This window comes from Orcinus orca, chromosome 3, assembly GCF_937001465.1.
Source record: "Orcinus orca chromosome 3, mOrcOrc1.1, whole genome shotgun sequence".
Classification (NCBI taxonomy): domain Eukaryota; kingdom Metazoa; phylum Chordata; class Mammalia; order Artiodactyla; family Delphinidae; genus Orcinus; species Orcinus orca.
The window spans coordinates 158317435-158339752 of NC_064561.1; the positions used below are offsets into that span (position 1 = coordinate 158317435).

At 44.1% G+C, this 22318-nt stretch overlaps 1 protein-coding gene across 2 annotated transcripts in view; it reads right to left on the bottom strand.

The window, feature by feature from the left end:
• Window positions 1-7129: 7129 nt before the first annotated feature.
• The window catches only part of NPR3 (natriuretic peptide receptor 3), a 66165-nt gene continuing 50976 nt past the window's right edge, over window positions 7130-22318 (bottom strand). The window contains exons 4-8 of one of the 2 annotated variants that reach the window (XM_012531652.3): window positions 19894-20029; window positions 14198-14292; window positions 12233-12368; window positions 10396-10483; window positions 7130-9395 (exon numbers count right to left, since the gene is read on the bottom strand). In XM_012531652.3, the coding sequence (XP_012387106.2) occupies window positions 9284-9395; window positions 10396-10483; window positions 12233-12368; window positions 14198-14292; window positions 19894-20029 (567 nt within the window). In that variant the 3' untranslated portion in view covers window positions 7130-9283. The remainder of the gene's footprint in view (window positions 9396-10395; window positions 10484-12232; window positions 12369-14197; window positions 14293-19893; window positions 20030-22318) is intronic. The other variant, XM_004266026.3, reaches the window with a different exon arrangement.

A 22318-nucleotide genomic window follows, 5' to 3' on the forward strand; every position in this document is an offset into this window, starting at 1 on the left:
AAGGGTTTTCCAGGTGGGAGGAACAGTGGGAATAAAACGTTGCTGGCAGGAAAGTGCAGGGAAAGTTTAGTGGATGACAAGTAAATCAATTTGAGTAAGTCAATTTCAGCATAATTTGACTGAACAAGGAATAGTGAATAATAAGCAATAAAGGAAGACTGAGGGGGTAGGGCTGTGACACCAGGAACCGAATATGGAAGCTGACCTCTGAGGATTGGGAGTCATTATAGGTTACTGAACAAGAGAGAAGCATTAGGGCTTCCCTGGTGGCGCAGTGGTTGAGAGTCCGCCTGCCAATGCAGGGGACACGGGTTCGTGCCCCAGTCTGGGAAGATCCCACATGCCGCGGAGCGGCTGGGCCCGTGAGCCATGGCCGCTGAGCCTGCGCGTCCAGAGCCTGTGCTCTGCAACGGGAGAGGCCACGACAGTGAGAGGCCCACATACTACAAAAAAAAAAAGAGAGAAAGAGAAGCATTATCACAGCAGTATTTTAGGGAGACTGACATGGCAGTGGTGAGACAAATGAGTTAAAAGAGGAGAGCTTAGAAATAAGAGTTAGGAGGCTGCTCCCTGCTAATTTGGGGTGAGGTTTAGATAAAGGCCTGGTTTGGCGGCAGTAAACATGGAGAGGCAGAGATGGATGAGAATCTGATTGGTTGTGGAGAGTGAAAAGGGCGCGAGGTCTACTAATCGAGACTGAACTGACCACGAGCCACGGGATTCAGCAGTTTGGCATGGCCGTTGCTACGGCCACCGGTCTGCCTTCAAACCCCAGGCCTGCCGCCTAGTAGCTGGGAGGCCTTGGGCAAGTTACTTAGCCTCTCTGTGCCTCTAAGGTGAGGAGGTTGACCGTAGTCCTGCTTCGTAGGGGTGACGTGTGGATAACCATGTCTGGTGAAATAAACGAGCACAGTTTAGGTGCTTGGCGCAGTCTTGCCATGTAGGGAGCTCCCCATAAAGAACCACTGGGGTTGGATTGAGATGGGCACACGCTCCTTGTCCTTCTTCATTCTCCTTCCGAATAAAACGCTGAGAACAGTCATCAAGGGTATACGACTAAGACACCAGGGGGCCAGCTCTATTTAGATAGGGCCTCTTGCAGGATTTTCGCCTGAAAGCATAAAATACCTTTGACGGCACCCACGACGGCCACAGCTGGGGGAGCACAGCTCGCACGCACAGCTGGGGCTTCTCAAGCATTTGATGGAACTGGTCCAGCCCCGCCAGAGGGTGCCCAGCACTGGCGCCTGCAAGAAGGGATGTGGAGGAGGGGCCGCAGCCTGGAATGCAGCCTCCCAGACCTGCCTCACCCGACCCTCTGCACTGTGGCGGGCTTTCCAGAAAAGCGCTCTGTCTTCATCTGGTCTCTGGGGCCACTAGGTCCCATGGGGAGAAGCCCCACAAGCACCAGGGATTTCATGGCTTTGATGAGGTCACTTTCCAGCAGGCAGCAGGATGCCTGGTCTCTCTTGGCCCACTGGAGTGGCCGTGGAAAAAGAACCCCCTTTTGTCTACACTGGAAAATCCCCCCCGTCATCCACTAACACACTTATGAGGTGCCGCTGTTGCATTTGGGACAAAATCCCGGCTTTCTCAGGGGAGGCCTGGGGTGAGGGCAGCCCCTGGTGGGAAAGATGTTCTTTAGGGCACACGAGATTCCCTCATGTTGCAGGGGAGAACGTACTGCTCTGACTGATCACAGCTGCTAGCGTCATTGCCCAGGGGGGATGAGGTCCAGGGAGCGGTCCTTAAGGTCCTCTCAGCCAGTGGCGGAAATCAGGATGTGTGTGGCAGGTGTGACACACTGGCCCAGCTGAGGAGAAAACAGATTTGAATGAAACTGCTCACGCCCTCTGAGAGCTTCATCACTGTCCCCTCCTGTCCCTTGTCTGGACCTTTTGGCGGGTGGGGGAGACAGTGTACGGAAAAGGGACCTCTTTCTCTTCATAGTCTCTCATCTCATCCTCTAAGAAGGCAGGACTAGGTGTCATCAAGCCAAATTGCCTTGAAAAGGCTCAAAAATGGCCAGCTGAGAGTTTTGTCTCCTTATCCAAGGAAACAGGAGAGTGTGGTAATCGTTCTTTTGAAGGCTTCACTGTGTGGCAAGTTTGAAGTCCTCCCAGCAGGCTGATGAACTCGGCACTATGATTATCCCCATTGTCACACAGGTTACACAGCCACAAGGATCAGAGTCAGGATATAAACCCCAGGAGTCTGGCTCCACTGTGTCTTCGTCTATGAAATGGGAATGATAGGGCTTTGGCAGCTATGACAGGGATGCACAAAGCCTGCAAAAGGAATTATTTTTCGTGGTTCTAGTTTGATGATAATAGATCGCTTATTAAATTGCTAATTTTTTAAAGATCCGCAGCCATTGGTACCTCTCCCAATAGTAGATGCTATTTAAGTCAACCTCAGAAGCCCATGATTTAGGGTTAGGGTGAGGCCCTAAATCAATGGTTTTTGGAGCTCCCAAGGGTTCTTCCAGGGACATACCTCCCGCTAGTTGCAGTCATGAGGCATCTTTAGCCTATTGTGGGGTGTTGGGTGTTCATGAAGAAATTCAAAATGGGTAGGATGTGGAATGGAAAGATTCAGGGAGGCCATGGTCCCCAAAGTGATGTAGGAAAGTAGTGATAATACTCTGTGCTATGGACTGAATGTTTATGTCCCCCTTAAAATTCATATGTTGAAGTCCAAACCCCAGTGTGGCTGTATTTGCCTCCAAGGAAGCAATTAAGGTTAAACGAGGTCATAAAGATGGGGCCCCATCATAGGATTAGTGTCCTTATAAGAAGAGACACCAAAGAGCCTCCCTCCTCCCTCTCTCTCTCTCTCTACACACACACACACACACACACACACACAGGACAGGCCATGTGAGGATGCAGGAAGAAGCCAGCCATTTACAAGCCAGGAGGAAAGCCCTCATCAGGAACCAAACTTTCCAGAACTGTGAGAAATACATTTCTGTTGTATAAGCCCGAGCCTATGGTATTTTGTTACAACAGCCCAAGTAGACTGAGACACCTGTGCTTCCTGGAGGTTTCCTGGCCCCGCCCTTCATTCCTGCCAGGACCCAACCTCCAACCCTAGAGTCAGCATCCTGATGCAGAACCTTCTCAAACTCCAGTACCCAATGTGTCATTGGTGGTATTGCCAGGGGACCTCACTGGCGGTGGCAACAGCAGCAGCAGGGCCCGGGACACATTGATCCAACCCTGAGGATTGCTATGTGTTTCTTGGGCTTAAAGTAAATCATGACTAACTTCCCAGAGAGTGAAGCAGCTTTTTACAAGCCAGAGTCACCTGTAGATGCTCCAGGCTATTGACTTGTTTAGTACCCTAGAAACTGAGGAGCTCTTTAGAATGACAAAACTGACTTGAGACCTCTTCAGAGTGGGCAAGGCACATAATAATATGAGGCCAACTGGAGCTATGTGGTGTCCTCAAGCTGTGGAGACTCAGGATATCATTCACAAAGATTTCTCCCCTTACCTGCCAATTCAAGGTTTGCTCCTCATTTTAATAATATATTCTTTTCTTATTTCTGCAAATTTCCCTGTCCTGGGAAGAAATTCTTGAGTTCTTTCATGGGTACCATTCAGACAGCACAATTCATCCCATCTGCTAATTAATCTTTTACTTAAACTGGTCCTAGGAGACCAGAAAGTCCTCGGAGAATATGGATATGTGCAGTGTATGTTGGTTGAATTATAAACAGGAAAAGGTTTCTGTGGGACGTATTTTTTTAATGAGAACACATTGTTATACTGTGAGCATGTGGCATTCTTGCTTAACAGAAACATTTACAAGAACACATACACATTTATATCCAAACACCAGATGAAGATATCTTAACTGACCAATTTGCACCAGAAATAAAATATATTATACAAAACAGGGGTTATATCCACAGTCATTAATTCTCGTTTTCTACACAAAACAACAATAAATTAAATCACATTATATGCAGATAGTTCTACTTACATTCGAATAATAAACTGTATGTAGCTGTCAGCTTTTACTTTTACTTTTCTACCAGACTCATGGTAGGTATGTACTGTTCGGTAGTCCTATATAGTAAATTATCAGTGAATAATATGGCCCAGAAGACAAGGGCTGCAGAAGTAATCCCCCACGTGTCTGTTCTGTGTCCTCTTGAATTCAATTATGCACCATGCACAGGGAACAAAACTCAGATTCCCAGGACCCAGCAGAAAGATCTGCAAACTCACAGCATCTCCAGGCTGTTATGGGCACCTCATTGCTGTCTTGTAGGACACACCACACTGAACATTTTAAGATCTTGGCATTGAATAATAAATAGGATATCCTGTCTCAAAATCCAAATTTTCCTCTTTCTCAACCTTCTCTGAGCAATTATTATGTGCTATGACAGCTTTGTTCTCCTAGCAAATAGAATACACTTTGGTAGCCTATGTTGTGACTTACCCTGGTGAATGGGCCCTTTATTCCTTGCACGTAGAAATTTAGGTCTTTAAACATGTGAATCAAAGCAATGCAGCACTGTAGCTAACTCTTAATTCTGCTTGTTCAAATATGTCCCCTAGGAATCATCCCACACCTGATACATCAAAGAGTTATTGTAATATATGGATTTTTACTTCTGAGACTCAGCTCCCACTGAAACCCTTTCACCGTGTTTGAAGTGGCTTAAAATATGAACATCAACAGCATCAGCTGGTTTAGAATTGCTTTGCCTTTGGTATGAATTCACATTAGTGGTTAATGAGAAATTTGAACAAACTGCAATCCAGCACCTTTCGAAAGTCGATGTAATCCTGGAGTCTAGCTATGGGGCACACCTGCAAGCTCTACATGCTGAAAACCGAAGCCAGGTTTGTTGGAGCATATGCACATCAGAGGCTTGAACTGCCCTGGGAGCACGTGGTCAAGTTAGGTAAGGGTTCTGATCAAAAGCCAGCTGCATTCTTACAGCCAGCACATGGTCTTCTTTCCCCCCGAGGAAGCATGGAGGTACTCACAAGCTGCTACCTGCATGGCACGATGCTGATGCATCTTTGCAGCCATGGTGGACAGTGGAAAGGGTGTTGGCGGGAGGGGTGGTAAAGATGCTGGCAGCTGGCAACACTACCCTCTTCCGTTTCTTTCGGAAGAGCTTGATCCTGATTCTTCTTGCTGGGTGTGTCCCAAGCTTCTTACTGAAGAGGAACTAAATTATAGGTTATTCTATAGTTCTAAAGATCAACTGAAAAAGAAACAGATTCCTCTGAACAGCGCCACCTCATTCTCTGTGCTTCCGCACTGCCCCCAAAACATACTCCATGTTATTAGTTTCCTTTTTTTCTACTGAAGAAGAAACTCAGCTCGTCTTCAGCTTCCTCATGAAGCACTGAACCACACGGCATAACTAAACCAACCCCATGAAACGTAGACCGAGGGACCTGACTTTGGTTGGTGTTTGGCTTTATGACTGCATCCACTCAGGATCTGAATGCTTTGTGTCCCAAGAAACACAGGTATGTGTTCCTTTCAGTTTATAAACACTCCCTTAATACCAGTGGCATAATATTCTATTTGGTCTCCTAAGAGACTTCCACAAACAGCTACTTTATGCTCACTCACAAGAAGGTGGTCAGCCCACCGGACCTACTCCGAATTCCTGTCTCTGTCTGTATAAGGTCTATACAATGGCCTCACTTTCACGGTCAACGGCAAATCTCACACTCCCAAAATCAGCGGCAAGCAGAAGTAAAGTGGTCAATTAGGGGAGCAAAGGGCACAGGTGCCTTGAATAAGTGAATGATACCAGGAGCATGTGATTAGGGAGAAGTGCTTGACATTCCAAAGCAAAAGACTTTGAATTTACGGAAGAAGAGAAAAGGAGGCATTAACTTTCCCTTTCTCCCCTTCCTCCATTAAATATAGCTTCTGAAGTGTAAAGAACCATTTTAAAGCCTGTGGAACCATGTCTGCGGTTCAGGAAAGGACAAGCTGATGGTTCTTCCAAGAAAGGTAGTGTTTACAGGGACTTCCTTGTGGAGGCTGTGGCCATTCTGGGGGAAGCTCCACACTCTACACAGAAAGTTCTTCCTGGATAGAAGTGATCACCTAGAGAAAGCTTTTATTTCTGAGTCCAGAAAAGAAAAAATCTAAGATGATGATGATGACCATAAAAACCTATACTTATTTCCAACACCAAGAGTATACACACAAAAAGCATATACTCATTCTGACCTGTATCAATGTCAGCTTATGTTTGGCCAGATAAGAAAATACTGATAAAGTATCCCTTTTGAAATCTGAACGCCCTGGAGTTCAGGATAATAATTTATGAACGATTTAAGAACTAAAGTCCTATTTATTTTACCATATGATATGTGGCTACTGGTGAAGTTGCCCCATGAATAACTAGTTGTCAAACATGTTAGCAGTTAGGAATTTCAATCCCGATTTATAACTTCCAGAAGTCTTAACCCAGGGTAACCTTGGGCCAAACACCTACACTTTTAGCAAAGGTTTCCCAACTTAAGGGAGCTTTAAAAACTTAATAAAGTTTTGTAACTCATGTGACAATTTCAAGGAAGAAAGGATAGCAAACAGACATGTAAATAAACAATCTTAAGAACACTAGAATCACTTTAAGATTGGAAGAGAATGGCGTCCAAATATCAGAAACCTTATGATTTGCTCTACCATTTTTTTTTTTTTTTTTTTCAGTACGCGGGCCGCTCACTGTTGTGGCCTCTCCCATTGCGGAGCACAGGCTCCGGACGCGCAGGCCCAGCGGCCATGGCTCACGGGCCCAGCCGCTCCACGGCATGTGGGATCCTCCCGGACTGGGGCACGAACCCGTGTCCCCCGCATCGGCAGGCGGACTCTCAACCACTGCGCCACCAGGGAAGCCCTGCTCTACCATTTTTAAAAGACTAAATTCTCACTTAAAATTTTTAAGATTTTACCTGGGAATATAATATTAAGTTTAGAACTATTCCTCTACCTGAAGTAGAAATAAAAGATATTTGCTTTAAAAAGGTTAGCGTTAACAGTCCCTATATAAATTCTAGAAAGGTTAGAAATGTTTCTACCCAAAGACTGCAGCCAGGTAAGAGTGTTTTTTCCCTATAATAAGCACATAGGCTCAAAATTTTAATGTTTTTTTACAAACACAAGATAATAGAGAATGAGTATCTCTAAAATACATGGAAAACATCACTGAAAAACATAAATGAGAGAGAAATAGTCTCTCAACTCACAAAAGTAAGATGGATGCAACTCTTCCATTCTGTTTTCACGTTGAGTCCTGAGATGTTACACGCGTCACTTTCCTGGATTTTACTTCCCAAACTGTCTTCCTGTGTCAGAATTTCTGGCGCTGGCCTCTCTTGCCTGCTTTTTCCATCCTGTTTTGAATTCAGCACTTTTTCATTTGCACCCAGCATGGAGAACTACAACATAGTCCCTTGAGTTGATCAGAGTTCATTCTTTTATCATGTTCTCCAACTGCCTGCGTTCCATTTTTAAACAATAGAGGGGGAATGTGCCTCACGCAGAAATAATCCATTCACTTTGGCTGAAGTAGGAGTGGCGGAGGCCTCCAGGGAAGCAAGCTCAGGCCAACTTCCAGGACACACGGCTCTCACTCGCCCTGCCTCACCTCCACCATTACCAGTGTGAGCCACAGCCTCCATCACTACCTAGGAATTGCTCCAATTCTGGTATTCCCCTATTTTCTTAAACTGCCCCATTTTCCTCCTATAGATGGTCTTTTCCAGACATTAAGATAATTTTTAAAACTATTTTCCGGCTGCTCAAAACATTATTGAGGAAAGACCCTCGTGACGTCATGATAAGATGGTACAGTGATCTGGCAACTTCCCATTCTTCCCTCATTGTCTATTTTCTCCACAAATTATACATGAAAGTGGCAACCTGAGTTTAAACCTATGAGCAGAGTACTAGGCACAAAGTAGAGATTTGATATATACTTATTCAACCCTGTCCAAATTCCTCATATCCCTACGCCTGTTACATGGGTTACTAGTGGATGACTGCAAGCCTCTCTGGAGTTTACTAAAAGGGAATATAGTAGCTATTTAGATTCCCTCTTTTAACCAAAATCATCATTGTGAATTTTGGTAAAATGTCATCTATTAAATGTATCGTTTCTGTGCTTACTGTCAAGTTCTAACTCTATAAAGTTCTTCTTGAGAAAAAAGGACTGCCTCCCTTTTATAAAACCTGACTTAATTCTATTAAATTTCATCCTTGGTCTTGACACTCATCACTGGCCAGAACTGGAAGGAGTCTATCCCTAAAACAAGTTGCATTTAAAACAGGTAAATTGATGTATTCCTGTAGAGTCTATAATCTAAGTACATTTCCAGATCTCTGTAATTAAAGCAGCAATTTGTATTGGGCTACAGCCACGGGGAAGAGGAAAAGAGGGAGAAAAAGAGAGGCATCTTTCATCATTATTGGTTTGTTGTACACTTTACCCATGCTTTTAAAATAGAAGTGAAATTTAATCTTCAAAATGAAAAAATAGACACATTTTCTAATAGTAAAATATAAGATTAAAATACTTTAAAATAAAGTGTTAGTGTGAAATAGGGCTTTTTTATATTAAAAAATGAAACATCTTAGATTTGCTTTTCTTGTATAAATCCTCTTAACTTATTAATAGTTACAACTTTCCAGAGTAGCTTTTATGAGACGCTGAAGGAGACAGGGGGCAGGGGGGGGATTCTTTTTCGAGATATGAAGTCAGGACCTGAATGTACACATCGGACAGAGCAGTTTTCAACTTCAGATCTGTCCACCAGCGCTAGAGAAAGGAATGATGTATTTCCTACCTTGAGACTTTTCATTACGTTTTCTTCTTCTTGGGGTTAAATTCTTTTCAAGGATATTCTACTTGTAAAAATTATTTTATTCTAGCTATAAAACATCTCATTTAAGAAAAACACATTTTATAGCCTTGCATAAAATCCCCGCAAAAGCCATCAAGATATGGAGACATCAGACCTTCAAAACATAAATCTGATCATGTGCCCTTGAAATAGTATGAACATTTAACAAAGTGACGTTATATTCTTATATTTGTTTGTCACGAGATGAAAGGCCGGGAGGCATATGGTGATTAATAACATTTCCTGAGCTTCTAAAGAAATTTTACAACGAAATGACTAACTGCTTAAAAGAATGAGTTTTTCAAGAGCGCCCCTTCTGTTCCATTGATGTTTTTCATCCCATTTATCTCCTTAAAGAATCTCAAGCCAAAAGAATAGGCTTCCTTTTAAGCCACCGAAAAATGGGATCTGATGGAATCTTCCCGTAACTCCCGATGTTTTCCAACGTTGCTTTCTTCTTGCTGGTGTCGCCTCTCAATGGTTATTCTGTATTTCTTCCTGGGTAAAGGGAAAGTGAATGTAGTAATAAAACCTCGCTTGGCTACAAAATACTATGGTTTCTCTTACAAAGAATGCCCTCAAGGGACATCTGGGTTTGGGTTAATAAATGAGAAGTGACACAATATGAAACCCTGGTCAAAGATTAAAGTAGTGTGCCCTAAGGCATTGTGCCCTTATTCAAGGAGGAAAATTGGCCTGCTTTCCCAGACGCCATAGAACAAGGCTTCCCCTTCTTCCCTGGGTGCCTCGTGGGTTAAGTCTTGTCTATTCTGCCACAGAAGCTCTCCCCAGCTCCCAGGATATGCCCTAGATAAAGATCAGATGAAGCGTAAAGGAATACAATTGTCCCCACAAAGAGTCACATACACCCGCAGTTACAGTTCCATACAGAAATGAAAAAAATCACGGTCCGCTGACTTAAGAATAAGCCACAGACTCAACCACCAAAGATTGCAGAGGAATGAACAGGTCTCAAGATGCGAAACTATCGGTATCTTGAACACACATAAATATTACAACTTTACAAGACTCGGGGCTTAACCACAGTGGTCACTAAGCATGTGGGTTCTCAAATACCGAGCACAGATGTCCTGAGAGCGTAGGCTGCTTGGAGCCACTACGTCCTCTACAGAAGGTGAGCCCAGCACCTGTTTCTAAACTGGAGGAAGCCGGAGACTGGGGAAGTTGATTCTCCCTTTGTCCAGATTCCCTCTCCACTTTCGCATGTGGTGGGCGGTAGGAATGGGGTCAGAATATTTGTAAGCCAAAGACAGCAGTGGCTCTGTGGCCCATAGGGGGAGGCAGTAGAAACCTTGACCCACTCCTGGTATGCTAACCCACTGACCACCAAACCAGCGTCACACCAAAGGAATGGCTCAGTTCTTCTCACCACATGCTTTTTGGGTAAGAGCAAGATAGGCACAGGTCACAAGGAGGATCGTTCGAAGGCAAGTGGCAAAGGGGAGTGAATTTTAAAACCTTATAAAGTGGTCCTAACCTGAAAAAGTAGAAGGCCATTAGCAAACCAGCTCCTAGTAAGGCTCCCACAACAATTCCTGTCACCGCTGACTCTTCTAGGCCACCTGCTTGAAAAAGAAACAGAGATAATCTGAGTTCATGTTGAGAAATAGCTAGAAATCCCTCATTCTGACGTTTCAGTCATTGAAAACTTTCATTCATTGGAAGGTGTTTCTCAATTTCCCACTTGGGGCAAATTTTCCAATTTTCCTTTCTTTTTGAGAACTATTTTCTAGGGGATCCTGTTCGTTGTTGTGGCAGTGGTGGTTGTGGTTTGGTTTGGGGTTTGAGGGTTTTTTACCAAGTGCAAAGCTTAAAAAGCACTTAAGGGCTTCCCTGGTGGCGCAGTGGTTGAGAGTCCGCCTGCCGATGCAGGGGACACGGGTTCGTGCCCCGGTCTGGGAAGATCCCACATGCCACAGAGCGGCTGGGCCCGTGAGCCATGGCCGCTAAGCCTGCGCGTCTGGAGCCTGTGCTCCGCAATGGGAGAGGCCACAACAGTGAGAGGCCTGCGTACCGCAAAAAAAAAAAAAAAAAAAAAAGCACTTAAGAAAATACTAGATGAATGACTGTTACAAAAAAAAAAAGTGAGCACAGTGGGAATAAAGCAGGTTCAAGGAGGATTTGAAGAAAACTGGAAACTGAAGTTTTCAGATCTAGCCACACTCTTGAGTTTACTGGCAGAGAAGACAACCATGGAGACCATGGGACTGAGCCGGCTCTTCTCATTTTCAGTGTCACTTGGATGGTGACACTTCCAAGTGCTGGAAGATTTGGTGAGAAAATTCATTGGGTTAATGTTCTGTTTCTAGATGTTCTCTCACCAAAGCCAGAGTTTCATGTCAAAATGTCTTATATAGCTTTGTGAAAATGTAACAGTTTGAAACAATCAAGTTCAGTGGTGTCCCAGTTATTATATAAAAACGATAAATAGCTAGCTTGTGTAGAAAGAGTTTAGGACACAGTCTTACATGCATTCGTATTTAATCCTCAGAGCAGTCCTAAGAGTGGGATACATTTCTTTCATTTTACATATGAGAAAACTGAGGCTTAAAGAAATAGAAGAACACTCCTGGGTTCACAAAACCAGTAAGTGACAACGGTGGGATTCCAAATCCAGGCCCAATAACTCCAGAGACTGTGTTCTTAACATATTTCTGCCTTATGCCTTCCCGTAATTATTGCATATACAAAAATACCTCACAGGTTAAAGACTGTTCCCAAGACATAAGGAGCACACATACATTAGCCTAAACTGAACAAGTTCCCTGAAAGGTCGATACTCACTTTGCCCTCCCTCAGTAGCTTATCAAAGCGTCTTGCTAAAACAATGATTTCCAACCATTTTCCTACTTTTAAGCTCCTTATGAGACCCTCCACTTGCTTCTATATTTATGACAAGGCTGCTCATAAATAACAGATTTCACACTTATTTGCCAATTTGTAAATTTTCAGGTGCCTAAGGGACACTGGTTCTGAGGGATAAGAGAATAAATACAAACTTTGAAACAAGAGATGAATAAGCGAGTGACATTTAGTATTTGATATTTTAATCCTCCCTAAAAGTGTAAACCTCAAATACTAAGAAATTATAGTACAAGATGTAAAAATAGGGAGATGCCTTCTACCACTTTGGAAAAGGATGGAAGGGAAGAAGGACCTAGAAGCCTCTGCTGAAGGCGGATGCCAGTTTGTGAACTGTTCCCATGGGTCTTACCACATCAGAAACAGGAATCTGCACTTTCAGGGCATGACCCCTGCATTATACTGATACCATAGATGATGAAACACAGAGCGAATTAAGTCTCTAAACTTACATGCTTTGCAAGGAGAGCTGTTTGTGTGCTCCACCATTCTGGTTTCATCTATTCTCAGCTTTAAAGGTCCCCAAGGATATTTGACGTTCGGTCGCATTTCAAAACGACCTTCTTTTCCAAAGTAATCACCAATAACCTATATAAAGGCAAAAAATATATACATATACACACTGAAAGGTCAAAGTTATCTGGTTCCAAAGGAGGCACAGAGTGGGCTCCCCTGTCGTTCACACTGACTACAATGGTGTGTTTCTGAGGACTTTGTAGGTCAAGATTTTCAGGCGCCAACAGCGCTCTTAAGGTGAGCATAATTTATGGAGAGCGGGCTCCCCATGGCAGGGAAGGTGGTTATACAGAAAGCAATAAGCTGGGAAGGCATGGCTTTTCCCTTGCTCACGGGAGAGGGCACTGCTACTCCCACCTGCCACAGAGCAGCCCACGTGGTCAGCCATCTGTCAGGCCCAAGTTCCTTTCAGGGACGAGGGATGTCAGGACCCATCTTAAGGGTCCCAGGCTAAGTGGGCCTCACACCACTCAGTTAGCCTGACATATAATTCAAGCATTAGAGAGCGTCTTCAGGAACTTCCCACTTCACCCTCCTCGGGTTGCAAAACTATTCCCCATCCTGACTTCAGGGGTTACAGTCTCCTCTCTGATGAATTTACCCTATTTACACCCCACTTCCAAGCTGAACTCCTTTTCAATTAGCTCCTGTGGCCCCTGACAAAAATCAGTATTCTTTTATGGGTCAGTTCCAGGTTCACTCTCAGTTTCTGGTTCAACAGCCGTTTCATCAGCTCCCCGAGCCCTGACCTAGAAGTACCTTCCCACCCAGGTTCTCGGGATCCGTTTCCCTTTTGTCTGGGCACCGGCACCCTGCTCCTGAGCGGCCTGTGACACTCCCTCCCCCTCTCTCTCCTGAAGGAGGCCAGCAAGCTCTCATAGGCCATTTCATGTCAGAATGAAAAGAATTCTAGATAATCACCAAACTAACAATCACTGGCATGTACTGAGCACATACCAAGTACTTTACACACATGCACTCCTGACTCCTCACCACAACCCTATCTATAATAGACGGTTACTATCCACCTTTTATAGAGGGGGAGACTCGAATATACACGAGACCCAGACCATCGAAGAGTAAAAAACCGTGCAGTAAATGCAGCAAGTGCGGGTCCTGCCGGCTCAGCCCCTCCCACAAAGGCCAAGTACGTGTGGACTGAGAGAAGACAGTCCTTCATGCAGGGTCGCAGGAAGTGTGACAGGAGCATCAACTCTGGGTGAGAGCCTTCAGAGAAGCAGAGAGGGAGCCGCATTATGGGACCTGAAACACTGCCTATTCCTATAATCTTTATTTATGTATTTATCATGTAAAGTTTATACAGTCCTTTTCTAGGTTCCATTTTATCTGGTGTTTGTGATCATCACGTGAGGTCAGCAAGGGAGAGATTATGATTTCCTCATTACAGCCGAGGAAGCTGAGGCCAAGAGCTTGACACCCCAGGAAGTGTCAGAAACTCCTCTGTGTGTCCAGGGCACCCTTTTCTCTTCGTGATGCTATCCTGAAACTCCATCATCTTTTGAAATACTAATGCATGTCCAGTTTGTACCCACCCCTGCCAAAAACAATTTTTTTTTCAAATTTTTAGGGAGGAAGTAAATACACAATTTCACTTTACGTCTCTCAGCTGATGATGCTGTCCTGTATCTTAGGACTGAGGTGTGATTCTTGGCCACTTGAAAGGTAGGATTTCCCCACTTAGGATAAACGTGGAACCATTTCCTGAAGTCTTCCCTGATACCCTCAACCAGAAGGAAGCCCTCTCTTGGAAACTCCCTGTGTGCAGCTCATTTTTATTTGGAGGCTGCTTTCGGGGCAGCTATTTGGACACCAGGACAAATACATTCCTTGGAATTTCAACAAGCAGAGGAGCGGCTGGGGCAGAAGTCCTGTTTGCTTACCTCCTGGGTGCCCGCTTCCGTGTCGGTCATGGCAATCACGGAGAAATCCCCGTACCGGTCTCCATTGGCATCTATGGACACCTGCCCGGCAATACCTAGAGGATGAGATGGAAAGGACTCCAGTTGGTTACTTAAAATGCCTCTGTCCGCCAACAAAAACAAGAAAATGAATTGACAGGACTTTTTAAAACAAACTCATGCCACAGGGAATCTCATCAAACTCGGAGCATTTTTGTTGGCATTTGAAAAGACATTGTAATTTCATCTGTGTCTGCATTCCTAAATTCTTAACATTTCTCCATTTAAAAATGAAAAGAAAAAGAAACAAATGACCTTCTTTGGGGAATATGTTAAAGAAGAAAAAAAAAAGATTAAGGCTAATCCCGAAAGCAGTATGCTTATCCCAGAGTTTTGTATTAATTTTTTTAAAAAATGCAGAGCGAGAAGTGGAGCTGTAGTACAGTTCCTAGACTTGTCAGGGGTTCACGTTATCACTGGGCAAACACTTATAAAAGAAAACCCATTCCAGGCCCAGGACTCAGTGAATGTGCTTGCCTGTGGGCTCCTTGGACGCCCAGGACAGCAAAGGGCCTGCTTCGCAGGTCATGGGAGCCAAGAGCAAAGATGAGCTAGTTTTATCTCACTTGTGTTCATTCATTCATTGTTTGGGGGGTTTTGTTTTTGTCTTCCAGTTTAATGGAGATGTAACTGACATATCTCACTGTGTGAGTTTCAAGTGTACAGCATAAAGGTTTGACTTAACAGATACTGTGAAATGAGTTTAACATTCATCATCTCATATAGATACAGTAAAGTATTCATTGTTTATCCAGTGATAACTAGGGGCTGAATTTAATGCTGAGGCAAAGATGATCTGGACACAGTGTCTGCTCAAGAGAGAGGCAGCCTAGACAAGGGGTTTATTTTGGTGGCGCTGGAATCCAACTGCCTGCATCTGAATCCCAGCTTTCACATTTCCTAGCCTATGACCTTGGGCAAGGATTTAGCCCACAGAGCCTCAGTCTCCAGGACTGTAAAAGAGGCATAATAGTAGCTCCCTGCCAAGAGGCTGCTGAAAAGATTAAGTGAGCTAAAACAGGTAAAGTGCTTTCAACATGGGTTTAAGAGAAGTCGGTCGTTTCCTTCTTTTGTCGTTACTTCTATCGCTATGCCTGGAATCTGGGAGAGGACATTCTGACTGTGCCCACACCACTCAGAAGAGGAGCTGGCACATCTAGTTGGAGACTCCTGGGGGACTCAGTAAAAGAGAGCAGGTCTTTTATAGGAATGTTGGTGAAGCCTCTGATTCAGACAAGCAGCCAGCAGAGTGTGGGAGTGTTCTAGGCAGAAAGGCAGCCCTGTTAGTATTTACAAAGCCACAAAAGCTGAAAGGAATCCAAGGGACGGTGAGGTTTTGGGGGAGGTGGCCCATGTGTATGGAAGGGAACAGTGAGACGTAAAGCTGGAACAGCTGGAACAGGGTGGCCAGAGCATGGAGGGCCTTGAGTGCCACACAAAGGATTTGGATTTACTTTGGTTAGCAATGGTGGCTTACAGCAGCTAATCAATAAAAGCAAATACGTATATACTATTAGTTGATATTAAATATGTCTATATTGCAATTTTCATTAACTAAGAGAATTTATATGTCAGCCACATTCTAAGTATTTGTTTTCTTTCAATTTAAACTGTGGCAAAGTTCAGTGTAATTCTTAATTGGCACCTCTACTGATGTGGTTCTCTCCGGAAGTAAAATGAATGTCTGGGAAAAGGGATCCCAAGGGAACGCTCCATCCTCTAGTGTGGTTTGGAGAGGGCAAGTATGTGGGTTTACTGTCCTCTGGGTTGCTGTTTGAAGGCCCACTGATTTTTCCAGACTTTGGTCTACTTTGCCGGAAACAGAAATGGAGCTACTATTCATCTTGATTTCTTTGTCTTCTTAACATAGACTGATTACAAAGGATACACCTATCTCAAGCTAGCTTATCCTTGACAGTCTATACAACTTTTAAGTAATTAATGTCATTTAAATATATATATATTTATCTCCAAACATATTGGCTGTCTAAAACCACATGCCGTTCTGTTCAGAGGTGTTTATGATGGTGTGTTCTGCTACGTGTTTTGCAGAGTATTTTATAAGGCAAGGTGGCCCTAGTAATCCAAGACCTCACTACACTTTAAGCTATTACAATTCTGCCAAGAAATGGGGTGTGAACCCTCAGGTGGCCAATTAGCAAGTGAGACTTCACCTGAGAGTATTGTACATAAGGTGAGATCGTCAGGCTGACAGCAGAATTTTCCTGTACATAAGTAATGAGACTTTCCACCCTCATTTCTATTGGCCTGTAGCGGAGCTCAAGGTTTGAGCCACAGTCCTATTTACCTTGTCACTCTGACGTCTCACACAGAGAGAAATTCAGCTTCTTCCCAGGCCATTTATTGAAAACCTTGAGATTTGGTCATAGGTTTCACGGTAATGAAATCCAAATCTGTCAAATAACGTCCAGAGTATTTTTCCCTTGACAACTTTATGGTCACTTACAGTGACCATTAAAATTTAAATGGTTTTTAATTTTAGAACAGTTGGGGATTTTTTTATAGTTCTTTTGTGGGCTACCCTCAGATTGATCATTGTTTAGCAAATAAAAGGGGTTCTTCAAACAATTCAAGGTCAAAACTTACCTTGGCTTCAATTATCTTTACATTTGGACAAATGAGATTCTAAGTTTAGACTGAACTATACAGTTGATTGTTTTGGGACTCATTTCGTATTGCCTGTGTAGACCCAGCCCTAGAATGGAAGCATCAGGTTGGCCTATGGGAAAATTTAGTCCATGTCCTCTAAAGAAAACTGAGTTCCAGCCATTGTGGGCACCTGCCCTTCCCTTAACAACCTCCCTCAGATGACCAAGAGCAAATGACCACATCGTGTAGTGAGGAGTAACTAGGAACAGGATGTGGCCTACCAAGGTCATGTCCACACATGCCGGTTTCTCAGTGCACAGGACACAACTTCTGGGAAATTTGACTCAGTCCTAATATGCCCCCTGACTTATCCTATTTGATTCCAACTCCTCAGCTGAAGCAGTCAGAGGTCGAGCAAGATAATCCTGGAGGCTTATTTTATTCATTCATGTCCTACAATCTGTCCAGAGTTAAAGCAGATGTCACTCTAGTTTTGAGTAAGATGTGGCATCCACTGAAACCACCAAGGAGAAATGAAATCCACCAAATGTCACCATAGCTGCTGCCCAGACAACTCTCGCTGGAACTTGACCTCTCTGTACCATCCTACCCTTTCTAATAACCAAGGGCAAGACGAGGCAGTGGAGTGGACGGGAGTCCCAAGGGAAAAAAAAAACACGTGCCCCAAATCTAGCCTTGATAAATACATATAGGCATAGCCCCAGTGCATTAAAGGACGAGTTGGCATGATGCAGAACTGAAAGGGTCTTTGTCAGTCATCGGCTAGTCCAGCCCCCTTAGTACTGGTGACAAAGAAGAAGCCCAAAGGACTGAGGTCACAGCCAGTGGCTAGGTTGTGGGTTTCCTGACCTCTGGTCAGTGACCTGTATGGCAGCGGTCCTCAGATGCTACCCACCAGCATACTACAGTTTATTTTCCTCAGCCCCCAGAAAGCCCCCATCTAAAAAAGACTCAAGACAGATCCTGACCCTCGACACCCTCTGGTGGCTTTCCATCTCACTCAGGTGGAAACCCAAGGTCCTCAATGCAGCTTCCGGGCCCACAGGATCTGGCCCCACTACCTCTGACTCTGGCTACGATCACACTGCGGCTCACATACTGCTGCAGCCACACCGGCCTCCTCGCTCTTACGGGGGCCCTCAGCACTCTCCTGCCAGATACACTCAGGGTCTCTGTGTTTGCTGCTGTCTCTGGAATAGTCTCTCCTAAACATCTACATAATTTCTCTCACTACTCTGAGGTCTCTACTCAACCACCGCTTATCAGAAAGACCTTCCCAGACAACTCTATTTAAATTAGCAGTCCTACCACACCCCTCCCATCACTTTCCAGCCCCCTAACCTGCTTTACTTTATAGCCCCTGAAGTGGTATATTTATTCGTTTATCGCCAGTTCCCGCTACTACCATGGAAGCTCAGTTGATAGCAGGGGATTTCCTTAGTTCACCGCTGAATCCTCAGCGCCTTGACCGGCGCCTCGCACATAGTAAGTGCTCAAGAATATCTGATGAATGAATGAGTGAGTGAATCTGAAGTTGATATCCGCAGGGCTCCAGCAGCTGGATCATTCTCATATTGAGTCTCATGTTCATTTTTTTTTTTTGACTGATGGGGAGGTGAGAGGAAACTAGCACTCCACATGCTGTTACCAAGAATATGGACTGGTAGACCTTTCTGGAAGATATTTGGCAATACCTAATGTACTTTAAAAGGTACCAACATACTTTTGGACCCAGATAGTCCATGACTGAGAATGTTCCCTATTGGATGTACTCACAAAAATTCATCAAGATGTGTAAGATCATAATAGCATTTTGCATAATAGCAAAAACTGTAAACAACAGAAGTGCCCATCACTAGGAGACTGGTTAAAGAAATACTTGTACAGCCAAACAGTGGAAAAATATGGAACCATCATGTAAAAATGTGCTGAATCTATGAGCGCTCATACGGAAAATTCTTCTGCTTGACATACAAGTGAAAAAGCTAAGGTGAAGAATGGCATTCATAGTATGACCCTTTTGTGTAAATTTTTAGATAAGATATACAAATGCATATGTGCTGGCAGAAGGCATAAAATATGTTTAGGCTGAATCATAGGAAATCGTTAATAGTGATTACACTGGGGACAGGGGACTAGGGTGTGAAGGGAAAACTTTCACTTTTCATTTTGTACATTTTTGTAGCATTCAAATTTTCCAGCCAAGAATGGTCTCATTCTTGTACAATGTTTAAATGTCAACGGAGATTGCTTGAGTGATGAGATGACGAGCCATTTTGTTGTTGTCATTGTTCTTATACTTCTCTGTTCTTAAGCAACAGCTGGTATTCACCATTTTAAAAAATAAAATATAAGCAGAGAGCTCAAATGGACCTGCTTATCATCTCAAACCTCCCAGTTTTGAACAGAGGAATGTATATCTGGGATTATTCCTTTTAAAACTGATCACAGGGCTTCCCTGGTGGCGCAGTGGTTGAGAGTCCGCCTGCCGATGCAGGGGACACGGGTTTGTGCCCCGGTCCGGGAAGATCCCACATGCCGCGGAGAGGCTGGGCCCGTGAGCCACGGCCGCTGAGCCTGCGCGTCCAGAGCCTGTGCTCCGCAACGGGAGAGGCCACAACAGTGAGAGGCCCGCGTAATGCCAAAAAAAAAAAAACTGATCACAGAACTCTTCACAAACTGATTATTTGTTGTGAATGAAGCTTGCGATTAATTTTAAGAAGCCTAGAGCTGTCATCTAGTCATCAGGAGACAAGGCTCTTCCTATATCAGGGGGACTCTTTCAAAGCACTTTCACAAGTTTATCTCATTTAATTTTCACAACAAGCCTGTGAAGTGGGTTGATCTTAACTTATTCTCCTTCTTCTACAGCTGAGAAAAGTAAGACACCGGCAAGGTCCCAAGGTTGTAAGAGAGAAAAACAGAACCAGGAAAGAAGCAGCTTGGTCAGCTGCAGAGTGTTGTTGCCTTGTAGACTGAAACCTCACCTTCAAATGTTCTGTTCCAAGTCTGCTGGATAATTTTCCCTCCATCCTTCTTACTGTAACCAGCTCTGAGTACTTCATGTAAAGCCAGGACGTAGAGGAGGATGGCATCGTGGAATCCTTCAACAAACATGTTAACCTGGAAAGGAAAGCCCAGCTGGGTGAGCCCAGACAACAAACGACTCACATTCGGGAATAATGTGGGCAAATCCAAGTGGTTAACAAGTTAGACTCGAGGCCCGTAAGCAATGGCAGAGGTGTGCGAAAGAGTAGCTAACAAGACTCATGCCACAATTTTCCTGGCACTGGCTTCGTCAGGAAAACCCTTCCCCCGTTTGGGAGTTTGGAGAGCAGACAAGATATTACAGAAGTCAAGAACATTGTACCTGTGGGCCAGGTTAAGTATTCCAGGTGCATCAGCCTTTGCCCATAGATGCCTCTGCACACGTGCCCTCCTTCTTCCCACATCTGCTCTCCACCTCAGGCCAACTAGAGTCCAACCTTCCCCCTGAGGTCTTCTCCATCTTCACCAGCCCCTGTGATCTCCATGCCCTGAATGTAGAGCATGGCTAAAAACACAGTAGGGGTCCATTCATTCATATTCAAATACTACTGAACTCCTAGTAGAGCGCAAAGGGGGCAAAGAGGAATGGACGCTGCCATCTCTGCCTGCCCAGCATTTCTGTCCTCTCCTCTACCAGCATCAACATCTCAGTTTCTCTTTCCAGTTTGTGTTCTGAGTAGTTCCAGGGCATCTGACCACTCCCTACCTCCAGTCCCTGCCAAGCGCCAAGGACAAGAGTGGAAACGGGCCATTGGTTTATCTCAGTTGAGTCCTGGCTCAAGTAAGATAGCCCTTGCGCTCAGAAACATACAACTTCATGTGAAATTGGAGAAGTCACTTAATCCTTCTGAGCCTGTGTCCTTCTATAAGCACCATTTGGCAAGTTCTGATACCACATTTAAACCCACTGTAACATTCATTGAACATGAACTGAGCAAATACAATCTTGAAACACTTAGTAACTTACAGATTAGGTATAAGAGTACCCCCAAATTCCAGCCTTCTTCTTTCAGAAGAATGGAATTCCATGCAGCAGAGTGAATTGGGCATCCCACAGACAACCACGGTGAGGCATTGAGAGAGGCATTCCCGCCCCAGTCATAGAAAGAAACCCCGGAGGAAGAGAGCCACCTGGTTCAAATACACAAACATTCACAGAAGACATGGCTCAACGTCCAGTTCTTCTTGGCCTCATCCCACCCTGAAGGACAATAAGTCCTGTTTGCATCAGAGGAGCGAATATTTCAGAATCGCCAAAGCCTAGTGCTGAGAGGCAGGCTAGAATAATGGTTAAAGAGCCTGGGCTCGCCACCCAGCTCTGCCACTTCCTGGCTGTGCTTTTGCACCACTCTGGGTCTCAGTTTTCCCCATCTGGAAAATGAAGAAAATATTCGTGCCTATCTCAAGGGGTTGCTGTCATGTTTAAGTGAACTAATAGATGTAAAATATGTAAAAGTCAGCACTCCCTGTTAGCTTTTGTTGTTATTGTCTAGAGACAGAGAATTATAAACCTAGGAATCCTGCTTAGCTTCTAATTCCTAATAGCAGTGTTCAAAAAATAAGGGATCTAATTACTATTACAACATATCTTATTGACCCACTTTACACTTAATGGAAACTAAGCCTCCTTGTTCATGCTTTCATATTCCAAACAGTTCTCTTCCACAAAGTCACGTCCTTAATTCCACCCAACTGCGATGGGTGCAGCCCAAGCTAGTCAATTTCACTGACCCTCTGGGAGAGGCAGAGGACAGAAGAGTATGGTTTACAGGAGACCCCTCAGTTAGCTGCTAGACCCAGAGTCTAATCCTGGCCCTGACATGTTAGTTGATCTCTCAAGTCTTCAATATCCTTATCGACTAAATGTGAGTTTAGTATCTACTCATCTCACAGAACTCTTCTGGGGATTAAATGAACGAGTGCATGTAAAACATCTAACACAGCTCTTGGGACTGTGAAAGCAAATGGTAGACATTAGCTCTTACTGTTAGCCATCAAGTCTCAGAGTCATTATTTTTTTAGGCAAAGCAGAATGGTGTAGAAATAAAATCTACTAGTCAAAGATAATTTTCTGCTGATTGTGCTATGCTAATTCGATTTTCCAGAGGAATATGAAATTTCCACTTAGGCCACGAAGTCATCACGGCTTGAGAACGTAGCATGCTGATGAGTTAATGAGCGGACTGTAGCTGTGTAACTTAATCCTCAGGCCACAATGAAAACTATTTTTTCAAAAGATCAATCTTCCCTTTGATAATTGTATAAAAACCACCCTGCTACAGAGGGAAGCATCATAGAATCGTGGAATATGGGAAACATAAGATGCCTTTGAAAAGCCCTGGTCCGATCCACTCCTTACTTTGA